Source organism: Aquarana catesbeiana, linkage group LG01 (genome assembly GCF_042186555.1).
Source record: "Aquarana catesbeiana isolate 2022-GZ linkage group LG01, ASM4218655v1, whole genome shotgun sequence".
In the NCBI taxonomy this organism is placed as follows: Eukaryota; Metazoa; Chordata; class Amphibia; order Anura; family Ranidae; genus Aquarana; species Aquarana catesbeiana.
Window position 1 is genome coordinate 164,807,937 of NC_133324.1, and position 12,784 is coordinate 164,820,720.

Consider the following 12,784-nt stretch of genomic DNA (forward strand, 5'->3'; position numbering starts at 1 on the left):
CCGCTCCCAACGTGCATTGGGCAAGGCTTTCCAGTGGGCAGTGTGTTAAAACTTTGCTTTATTGCAGGACTGCTTCCATCTGACACTTTTGGGTATGCAGCATGTCCCATACTGTTGCTGTAGTTCTTCCCTGTGCCCTATAGCGACTTGGCAGTTGGTGGGCTTAATAACAGTGGCCAACAGCAAACACTATCCAGTGCACCCAGATCTGTTGAATACTAGTGATGCCCAAAGCTGTTAAAGAGAGAACATTTTCAAGACATCGTCCCTTGATGAGGCAAGTGTAAAGATTCTTGCTTTACAGGGTACTGCTGTTGTAATGTTTTCCACTTCCCAACAAGGTTGTCGTAAAGCAAAATTTTGGACAGCACACACACTCTTTAATCCAGTTATGCAAAATAAATAAATAAATAAATCCATTTATTGCTCAATACACATGTAATACTGAATGTGTCTTTATATTTTCTTCCTGTTCTTGTTGGTGTTGGTTCTTGTTGGTCATTAATGTGATGCTCTTCCTTTATTGGCCAATCAGGGGCTTGGGTAGGAGAAGGGTACAACGAAGCAGAAGGGGATAGGAGGAGGATCAAAAGTATGGCTATATGGCTTACACACCAAAGTGGAAAAAGTTTGTGGTACAACCGATCAATTGGATAAAGAAAGATAAAAAAGACAAACTTCTTTATATTTTAAATTACTAATATATCATACTACCTAATTATTTACTTTGCTTTGTCCCGTTTGAGTCCATGTTTTATATTTTGCTTCAAATCCTTTCCACCTCTGTTTAGATATAAAGTGTAACAAAAGCCTTGAAGTTTTGGATAGTGGGGAGAAGTGGAAGATCTGTCAGTTTTATATTGCTGCATGTTATCCCACTGGGGACATTTTATGTAACTTTTGGTCTCAAAGAAACAAGGAAAAACAATGAGGGTGTGTTGCCTGAGAACTGCAAGTGGTAATTCCAGAAGGTTTTTCTTGGTGGACACTAACTTTTGAACAGTCATTTCATCAAAAAAATTAATTTTTTGTTTTTAAAGTGCACAGTGGTGGGATCATTTAAGTACTGTTTTTTTTTTAAATATTCAATGGGTAAACACTAATTTTAATACATAGTGTGAAGGTTTGCTTCCATTTTCTTTGTAGAACAAGTACCAATTGGTCCTGTCAATGTGAGCGGTGCCCACATTGAAGCAACATTGTTCCACATTAAAATGGAACTCCAATCCAAAATTCATCTAGTTTTAGAGTGGGGAAGGGATGTTTACCCACATTTCCTGTCCAGGTGAAAGTGGTCATTAATACATAAAGTGAAGGGAAATACAACTGTTGACAGGTGTCAATGCAGCGAGAGAGAAGGGCAATTACACTTTAAAAGAAACCTGTGCTGAATGAATATGGAACTGCCATTGCTGACATCTCTTACTGAAAATGGGAATTTTCCGTTTGTCATGCTGATCCAAATACTTCAATACTTTCTGAGGAACTGCCCTGGAACACCTATGCAGATAAGGATACTTGTTGTATTCTGACAATCTAAGCTTGTTTCAGGCCACTTCGCCAAAAACACTGAAGCTAGAGACAGCCAGGGAACTAGTATTCTTACAACTATTTTCTTCAATATACTGGAAGCATGTGCACACTCCTGATGACCATTTAGAGTAGATGGTGGGAAAACAGGGATTCATGAGGATCCAATGAGCTGTATGAACACATTCAGCTCAGAGATCCAACAGGGTGAACAAATCCATTATTGACCATTCATATACAAAATATCTGGAGAGAAATATCATTATAGACCACATTTACCAATATTCAAGCCTGTGTGTAGGTCACAGCTTAATCTCACAGCAAAAGGATATCTGCTCAGTGGAGACAAGGCAAAAATATTCAAATTTGCACTAACACCATGTATGTGCTTATTAAATATTTGCTTCTTTTATCACCTGAATGACATGTGAGATTGCCAGATGCCCAGACTGCACATCTTTCAGATATGGTCATCCCAACTGCCAAACTAACATTCAATCACTTTTACATTTTCACTATATCAAACCTCATTTTTAGCATTTTTAATAACCTAAGTTAGCCAGTAAAGGGTATCGCTTAAACGTCAAACTTTCTATATTTATCAATGGCTAACACAGTACAATACTCCGTTCCATTTAAAAAGTGAGGCTATCAGTTCAGTGATTTGGCTGACATCAGTTTATACAAATAATTTCAGTAGTTCAAAGTAAGTGATATAGAATTCATGGCTAAATCGACAAGCATAATATTTAACATCTATCAGCCTACCTAGAGTTTAGCAAGGGTTGGATTTAAAAGAGTCACAATATCAAAAGTGCTACAACTAATTTCAGTTATATATTTTGCAATTAACTAATAAAATGTGTACTTACCAAGCCCTAATCAGAACACAAAATATTTTTTTTTCCAACAAAAAATGTTTTTGATTTGGAATAAATAAGTAAACCACAACCATGACAAAACAACAGCACCAGGTTGCTTTTACAACACAGCACTCAGAACATGAAGGAGAGATAAAAGCAGTCATATAAGGCAAACCTGGCAGTATACCACTAATTAAAAAAGAAATACATTTTACAGACAATTTGGTAATGCTTACCTCTAGAACTTTTTAATGAAAATGTAATCTATTTATATCTATCGTATATCTCTGCAATGTAAGGTCTTTTTGTATTAAGTCTAGACTGCATTCAGTAGTCCACATATGAAGAAGAACTTAAAAACAATACCTGCGGGGGCAGGAGGCGGAGCCTAGCGGAGCAGACATGCATTGTTAGAGCTCCACACCGCTGAGGAGAAAAGAGAAGGACAAAGCGGAGCCTGCAGCCTCAAAAGGTATCCATTTGAACCTTTTTGCCCCAGGGAACAAACTGTGAAAGTTTGGGCAGGAAATATGGTACTGGGAGGAAACCGTGGCAGAAATAAAAATCACCTCACAAAGAGCTCACAGGCACTCACTGCAGCTGAAGCAGCTCCAGTCACCTCACAAGATACAGCATCAGGGCGCTCTCACAGACAGAAAATGTCACAGCAAGACTCTCCATTTGAGTCAGATACAGCACAAATCCTCTCACAAACTTCTCCACAAGCCTCCTCAGTATCCCCAGTAATATTATTACAATTTGAAAAGATGCTTCATAAGGCTTTAAAACAAACCTCAGACCAAATAACAAAAAGCCTAACCAAAGAAATAAGAGAGCTGGGAAACCGCACCGCAGCCTTAGAAATAAAAATGGATGAAATTGAAATTACAACCCAAGAAAATATAACAGAATTGGAACAATTAAAAAAAGAGAATTTAATACTTCAAACTAAGCTCGAAGATTATGAAAATAGAGCCAGACGTTCAAACCTGCGCATAAGGGGAATACCTGAAACTGTGACAGACCTGCAATCTACTATTACTGCTCTATTACAAGAACTAAGGCCAGATATCCCTATTGAACGTTTAGAACTGGACAGAGTACACAGAGCCCTCACAGCCAAAAAGAAAGATGGACCCCCACGTGATATAATCACAAAATTTCATTATTACAGAACGAAAGAACAAATACTAATTGCTGCAAGAGAAAAAAAGGAACTTAATTTTCAAGGACACAATTATCAAATTTTTGCTGACCTATCCCAACTTACTATTACTAAAAGACGATCCATGAAACCCCAACTAATGGAACTGCAACGCCACAACATTATGTATCAATGGGGCTTCCCCTTTTCAGTCAGATTTAACTACCAAGGTACAATTTACAGAAGCAGATCAGCAGATGAACTACAACAAACCCTTTTAAAATTAAATCTGACAGAACCCACAAGCAGCAACACTCCCATACGCAGAAGAATGGCATCATCTTCACCTTCAGGCAGCACCCAGAAAATTTCAGAACAAAATGGGAATCATCATTCTCACAAAAGAGGCCGTTATGCCACATCATCCATGGACCAAGAAGATTCAATGGACTGACATCCTAATTCCTGATATCTCTTCATTTATTATACTAAGAGATGGTTCTCTATAAAAAACCTATATTTATAACTGAATGTAACTGCATTCTGATAGTCACACACTGTGTGCGATCATGTTACATTCCAGTTATATTTCTTATTACTTCTGATTCATATAGCCTTAGAATATATAAGTGAAATAAGGAAATTCTTGTTCAGTTATATATTATCAGGTAATAACAATAGATTTATTACTTTTTAGGACAAATATGTTCAATAATCCAGAAGTAATGGAAGCTTTTTCTTTCTTTTCTTAAAACAAATATATTATTACCTAACTAGTTCCTAGAATTATGTTTTTGTTTATTCTAATCTGAAGCAATACAACCTCAATTTTATGAGTTAACATATCTAAACAGTTACATATGAATAAAATATGTAATTGTTTACTCTAAAAGGGTTAAAATCCCAAAATAATTCAAACTATCTTCATCAATACCAAAGTTATTAACAGTACCTTTCTAACGGAATTATTTAGCCTAGGGCAAGACTAACCATATACAACCACCCTGGAATAAATAATTTCAACAAAAACTATATTCTGCACTCCAATTAATGAAACACCATTTTGATGTCTTTTGACATAGCACTTCTCTCCTGTAAGCGGAAGATCCGTGTACCCCCATTAGCCCTCCTCATTCTCCCAACCATTATGTGGGAGTGTGACGAAGGCACTTTTTCCCCTGAGAGAGATATTTATTCTCTTTCACGGGTAAATTGTGATTACTTGCAAAAAATAATTTATACAATGTATCATCTAATCTCATATGTTTTTTGTTTACTCTTTACTCCAGAATTCACTGGTTTCTTTTCTATCTTTTCATCTCTTCAGTCCACACAGGTTGATCTGCGCAGTCAGCTCTGCATAACAAAAAGTAAGTCAAAACTATTTGATCTATTGCCATGGCACCACTGAATATACTTTCCCTGAATGTTCAGGGAATAAATGTCCCTCAAAAAAGGACCAAAGCCTTCCGTACTTTCCATAACAAGAAGGCTCACATAGTATGCCTCCAAGAAACACACTTCACCAAAGATTCTACTCCAAAATATATTTCTCCTTTTTATCAACAAATTTACACGGCTTCTGCCTGTACCAAGCAAAGGGGAACTCTAATTGCATTTCACCGATCCACACCATTCACCTTATCATCAGAAATTAAAGACCCAGAAGGTAGATACCTGATACTCATGGGTTATATAATGGATACAGCAATCACGGTGATTTCCTACTACGCTCCTAACAAACAACCTACACCATTCCTCTCACATATATTACAAGTGATTAATACACACAAAATAGGAACAGTGATAATGTGCGGGGATTCGAACCAGGTCCTCCTCCCATTTCTAGATAAATCACCTTTTACACCATCCAAAATAACCTCTAGATTACCTTTTTCTCAACTTCTTTCCAAATACAATCTGGTAGATTCATGGAGAGAAAGTAACCCAATGAAAAAGAAATTCACTTATTTCTCACACCCTCATCAAACCTTCACCAGAATAGATCATATTTTTCTAACAATAGGAATGATACCAGAAATGATTGCATCAGATATAATTCCGATTCCGTGGTCTGACCATAATGCAGTATACACTACTATAGCCTCAGCCATACCAAAAGCACATGACCCAACGTGGTACTTACCGGACATAATGCTCAAACACCCACTACATCAGATGGCCATTGAACAAGCTTTAAAGGAATACATATCAATTAATAATACAACAGACATCTCCCCAATAACACTGTGGGAAGCTCATAAGCCTGTCTTGCGTGGTACAATACAAAGACAAATGGCACTATTTAAACGGGAACGCAAAAATCTAGCAAAAAAACTAGAACTCAATTTTAATGCAGCCTACATATCATTTCAAGATAATCCATCTCAGAGTACAAAATCTCATCTGGAAAAATCTAGATTGGAATACGATCTATTTCTCACTGAGTCAGTTGATAAATCCCTCAAACGCTCCAAACACAATTTCTACATGAATACAAACAAACCAGGTACATATTTGGCTCGGGCATTAAATTCAACTAACAAATCTTTCAAACCAATACGTTTGAAATTATCAAAAAATGTTTACACTTGTAATCCAGTTAAAATAGTCCATAAATTTCACTCACATCTCGCAACTTTATACAAGACAAACAATGAATTTAATCCTACAGAGGCTGAATCCTTCTTCTCAAAAATAACCTTACCTGAGTTATCTCAGAATCAAAAAAGCAGTTTGGATGAGCCTATAACTATAGATGAAGTTGCTAACGCCATAAAAGACCTAAAACTTAACAAAAGACCAGGCCCAGACGGCTACTCGGCTTTATACTATAAAACATTCTCAGAAATACTCTCTCCCATTCTCACTGAAACTTTTAACAAACTTCTAGATGGACATTCTTTTCGGCAAGAAACACTAATGGCAATTGTTTGTATGATCCCAAAACCCTTTTCTGATGATACTTCCTGTGTGAATTATCGGCCTATCTCTCTGTTAAACCTCGATATTAAATTATTAGCAAAAATAATAGCAAAACGCCTCAATAGCATTATAGGAAAATTAATACATAGAGATCAAGTAGGCTTCATGCCAAATAGACAGGCAGGCGATAATATACGCAGGGCAGTGTTATTGGCACATATTGCTAAAAAACGGAAAATCCCTTTATGTTTTCTATCTCTCGATATTAAGAGGGCATTTGACACAGTATCCTGGCAATATATGCAATATTCATTACAAAAATGGGGTTTTGGACCCCACTTTTTAACATGGATTAAAGCATTATATAATAAACCCAAAGCCTATATAAAATATGCTGGATACAAATCTGAAGCCTTTAATATCGAAAGAGGTACCCGACAGGGTTGCCCATTATCTCCCTTATTATTTGCCCTTATACTCGAACCCATGGCCCAATACATCAGAACAAACCAAACTATAACTGGCATTGAAGTAGGAGGTATTACACACAAATTATGTATATTTGCAGACGATATATTACTTTTTCTATCATCACCACAGGTCTCTGGTCCTAACTTAATACCAGCTCTTGATGGATTTGCAGCCCTATCCGGCCTTATGATTAATCCTAAGAAATGCCTAGTGCTTAATATTTCACTCACAAACATGGAATTGATCCCGGCTAGGGCTGCACTCCCATTCACATGGGCAGAAAAATCAATCCCATATCTTGGAATTCATTTAACAGCATCTCATTCTGACTTATTCTCAAACAATTATCCTCCTGTATTAAGACAGATCACAAATCTAATAAAACAATGGTCGCAACTTCCTTTATCCTGGATAGGGAAGATTAATGCAATCAAAATGACTATTCTACCCAAATTGCTTTATCTATTCAGAGTCCTCCCTATTCCAATTCCTTCCTATTTTTTGAGAATAGTACAAAAAAGAGCAACTTCGTTTATATGGGGCTCTTCTAAACCACGTATACCTATACACACACTACATCTTCCCAAAAATAAAGGAGGCCTGGGATACCCTAATTTTACTAACTACTACAGAGCAGCACATTTGGCCAGTCTGTCCAAATACCATGCAAAACAGGAAATCCCATTATGGGTATTTATAGAGGCTTCAGAAAATGACCCTCTATTAATATCAAATTTATTATGGCTTGATCCTAAAGACCGCTTTAAAATTCATAATCCCATAACTAAACACTTCCTATCTCTCTGGGATAAACTAAAAACCAAATATCAGTTACAATCTCCACACAATCCTCTCCTTTCTTTTATCAGAAATCCGGCCTTTTATCCGGCATGGATCTACCCAAATTCTTTTAAAGCTTGGACAACATCAGGCATTCAGACACTAAATGACTTCATAGCATCTAAATCATTCCTTTCATTCCCATCGCTTAGAGAAAAATATGATCTACCAAACGCTGAGATATTTAGATATCTCCAAATCAAAAATTTCTATACACCATTCCTAAAGGGGGATACACCATTATCCCAATTATCCATTTTTGAATCAATCTGTACAAAAGATCCATTTGCTAAAGGTACAATTTCATCACTTTATAATCAATTATATGGAGTAGCAAATCTTAATAGACCCTCTTACGTTCAGCGGTGGGAGGAGGACCTGGGACGAACTTTAGAAGACACGGACTGGTCTAACATATGGCTCACATCTAAGTCATCTTCACCCAACATCTTAGCACTGGAGACAAATTATAAAGTCCTAACTCGCTGGTACCTTGTACCCGCTAGAGTGGCAAAATATTCACCTAATACCTCAGCTCTTTGTTTTCGAGGATGCCCAGAAATAGGCACATATTTACACATATGGTGGACGTGCCCAGTTATCCAAACCTTCTGGAAGGAAGTCTTCGTGATTGCATCTAAAATATTTAAAAAAATAATACAACCAGATCCATATTTAACTTTACTTAATCTAAAACCAGAATGGTTAACACTCTCTCAATTCAAACTTATGATCCAACTAATAACGGCTGCAAAACAGACAGTGGCCAAGGCATGGAAATCTCCTACATTGGTACTAGCAGAAACAATTCACAGAATGAATAATACAATGTCCCATGCCAAGATGGTAGCCATTGATCAAAATCAAATTCCAAAATTTGAAAAACTTTGGCATCCTTGGATAAAACAACAGTTCCTGTCAAACTTCAATGACTCTGTCCTGTTGCCATGGTAGCAGATTAAATGACTTACAGAGACACCCATTCTAAGGCTTCAAAGAGAACTAAAAAGAATAATAAACTGACGAGCGGGACAACCTTGTGGACCATACCTCTACCTTTCAACCCTTTTTCTTCTTTCTCTTTCCTTTTCTCCACCTTACGATTAAAGCTCATTATCAGAATTTATTTGACCTATATACACTCTACTTGTAAACAATATGTAGGTATAAATCATTTAAATACCTACAAAAGTAACTAAGGAAATGATATATATCTTTAATTTAGGTTTACGTGAACCCAATGTTTAATATTTGAAATTTCATGATATTTTCCTATATAAACCCTACTGTAAAACAATGAGCTTACTTTATAGATCCTTGTAAACTTACTTTATGTATCTTTATAACATTGTATACTCAATAAACTTCTTTTGACAAGGAAAAAAAAAAAAAAAAAAAAAAAAAAAAAAAAAAAAAAAAAAAAAAACAATACCTGCAGAGACGCGGGGGCAGTCTGGCAGCATTGATTCCACAGAAGTGTCTAATGGTTCAGAGCTGGACACCCAGTTGCAGCAGTTCTGTAGACATATAACATATATATTATAAATCATTACTATATAAATAAAAATTAAAGCTGAAAACCAGGCAGCTATAAAAATACAATTTGATCCAGTGATGCATTCACTTAAAAATCACTACATTTATATTTACAGAAGTAGCTGAACTGAATTGATTTGAGGCTTCTGTAATTCCATGTTTAGCAGTACTCAGAATGGCAGAGGTAGTGCCAGCACTCTGGCCACTCAGACCCTTTCACACTGAGGCGCTTTTCATGCCTTTTGTGCTAAAATTAGCATCAGAAAAGCACCTGAAAATTGCTTCCCATTCATTTCAATGGATGCTTTCACACTGGGGCGGTGCACTGGCAGGGCAGTGCAAAAAGTCCTGCAAGAAGCATCTTTGGGGCATGTTTGGAGCGCTTTAAAAAGCGTCTGAAAAACACCCGTCTATTGAAATGAATGGGAAGCGCTTCAAGCGCTTCAAAAGCGCCGCAAAATGTCTCTTTTCACTTTTTTTCAAGGTCACATTGTCACGTGAGCTTAAAAAAAGCACACAGCTAACGTTGCAAAAGCGCAGCAAAAACAACGCTAATGCGCCGCAAAAACACAGCTAAAACACCCAACATTTTATGGCTAGTTTTTGAGCGCCTCAGTGTGAAAGGAAGAGATGAAACCACTGGTATGACCCCTCTACAGTCACAAACTGGGTCATGACCTGATTCAGGATCATTGCTACTGATACAATGAATAATCAAATATGGTGTATTGTATTTTAAAATGTACTTAGTAGTACAAGTAGAAGTTTACACTCAAAAAAAAAAAAAAAAAAAGAGAACTGTAATTAGCAGAACTGAGAGATCTTGGTCTTCAGGCTGCAAAGAGCTGGTGACTGTCAGTCACTGGCTCTCTGCTCTGCCCCTCTAGTACCCACTGGAGTGCTGGGCTGTTGAGAGGCAGGAGCAGCTGGCTCAGGCTTTCAGTGGCTCGTTGAAAGGCTGATTGTTGGTATCTTTAAAGAGCTTGGACTGACTCTGATATGTTAGCCGACAGTAGATTTTAGCCCATTGTCGGATGAAAATGGGTCGCAGGAGTGCAGAACGAACTGCACTCCTGTGATCCATAGGGGAAGTACAGCCAAAAAAGCTATGGCTATACTTCTTTAAAAATGCCACAGATTAAAGTAGGACTAAAGGCAATAAATATTATTAAATATTTAATATATATATTTTTTGTAATCTTAATAGCATGGCGGGCTAAATCGCATGGTGCTGTGGCACCATAGGACGCGGTGAAGCACAATTTAAAAAAAGTTAGAGGATTTGTTTCCCCACATACCCTGTGGGTACAGCAGCCCATTTAAAATGAATGGGCTTCTGTACCCACAACATGTTCGCACAAACGCACTGCACATAAGTGAACAGAGGCTTACAGAACACGCCTGGGGCCTGCTGTTTTCTTATATTTTTAGGGGCTTCAGTGAGAGCTCCCTACTAACGTTCCTGCTTTGTAGCCAGCCAGCTTGGCGTGTCCTAATACTACAGAGGAATTCCTAGGTGTTTCTATCCTTTAAGCTGAGTTTGTCATATCATAAAATAAACTAAAATTCCAACATGGAGAGTGAGACCCTTATAGGTAGTTAAGAGATTTTTCTATCCTATGATATAAGACATAATTCAAGAAAAACAGCAAATATACAGTAGAAAAAACATATTTGAACCATTTGATCTACCAGATAATTTTTTAATTCTATTCAGCCAATCCTTTGAGTCACACACTTCTGCCATACTGTACAGCCAGGAAATTTACATCTTTATTTACCAGGTCAGCTGCCTTTACCACCTACCTCCTGCTTACTGGACTAAGAAAATGATTAATTGGGGTTGATTTACTAAAGGCAAAAAGACTGTGCATTCTGCAGGTACAGTTGCTCCAGAGCTTTGTAGTGAAGCTTCACTTTGCAAAGAATACCCAATCAGATGCAAGGAAAAACAAGGAAAAAAAAAAAAAACAGCATTTTTACTTGCACATGATTAGATGATGGCATCAGAGCTTCCTCTCATTTACACTTAAAAAGTATACAGTCTATTTGCCTTTTAATAAATTACCAATTTATTAGATAATGGAGCTAAAGTGTGACACAGAAAGTTTTAAACTGGAATCTAGACTTAAGGCTGGTACATATGGGCCGAATATCAGCCGGTTCAAAAGAAACTGGCTGACATTTGGCCAGTGTGCACAGCAGACAGCTTCTGTCCAACTGGCATGCTGGAAAACCAGCAGCCGATTGGCATCCAATCATCACTCGCAGTCAATGGCTCTGAGCACTGATCAGTGTGTTCTGGGTGGGGGATAAGGCAGTTCCCCAGTCAGAACACAACAGCTCAGCGGAGGGATCGCTGTATCAACATTGCATAGTTAGTACAGTGAGCTACTCAGCTATTTTCTGTTCAGCCCGCTGGGTTGAACAAAAAAAATGAATAGTGCGTAGCAGGCTTTAGAGAAAGAGGCCAAATATAATTACAAATATTTTGCATGTATAGCTGCAGCCACCCACATAAGTTAATATTATGAAATTTAATACCTTTGACTTCCAAGGCTTCATATTTGAAATCACTAGCAGTTTCCCCACTAAATAACCCATGCAGGGCTAATTTCTAGCTACTGTAAGCAGAGGAACATCTGAGACAGAAAAAGTGCAGCCACTGACATACAGTGCCCCCCCCCCCCATCCACATTCCATTTACAGACCATGTAGTATGCATGGTTTCCAGAATGGATCTCCTATATAAAAAAATATATATATATATATATATATATATATATATATATATATATATATATATATATATATATATTTTTTTTTTTTTTTTTTTCACTCAACTGTCAACAAATATAAGAATGTTCTTGATTTTTTTTAATTTCACCCTTTGTATGCTTCAAAGCCTGCATGCATGCATGCACTGTCAAGTTTAATAATGATGCCCCCCCAAATCAATGACAAAGATTGAACTTAAATTGTTGATGAGTGTCAATAACGCTCTATCCGAAGAAGCGACTGGCATGAATTATTCTTTGAAAACAAATGTGAAAGGGATTATAGGCCATGTAAATACGACATTTTTGATTGATTAGAAAACATCCATCACAGACTTCTAACAAGAGAATGATACATTCTACAAATGTCGCACTGCCTCAGACACCAATACATTGACTCTCTTTGATGTTGAAGCCTGAATGGTACAAAAAAAAATTATATTTCAAATAGAAGATACTGTTTCACTACTTTGTATTGGTGTATCCTTCTGTGAATTATATTTTTTTCTCTGAAAAAGTCCAGACAGTTTTCTCCCATCAATCATGTTTGCCAAAAAGAGAAAAAAAAAAGGTTGATTGCTAGTCTGGTAAACAAGCCGGTATTGTGTATTTTTAGATGCTTGCTACCCTGCTTGTGCACCATGGAATCCATCCACGACGTGGAAAGATCCTTGACTGGTAGATCAAGTGTCTTATTG

General features: G+C 37.1%; 1 protein-coding gene across 1 annotated transcript in view; it reads right to left on the bottom strand.

The window, feature by feature from the left end:
- The window catches only part of ARB2A (ARB2 cotranscriptional regulator A), a 908,279-nt gene that overhangs the window by 226,571 nt on the left and 668,924 nt on the right, over window positions 1–12,784 (bottom strand). Inside the window, exon 11 of the mRNA XM_073624507.1 lies at window positions 9,206–9,290. Within this exon, the coding sequence (XP_073480608.1) occupies window positions 9,206–9,290 (85 nt within the window). The remainder of the gene's footprint in view (window positions 1–9,205; window positions 9,291–12,784) is intronic.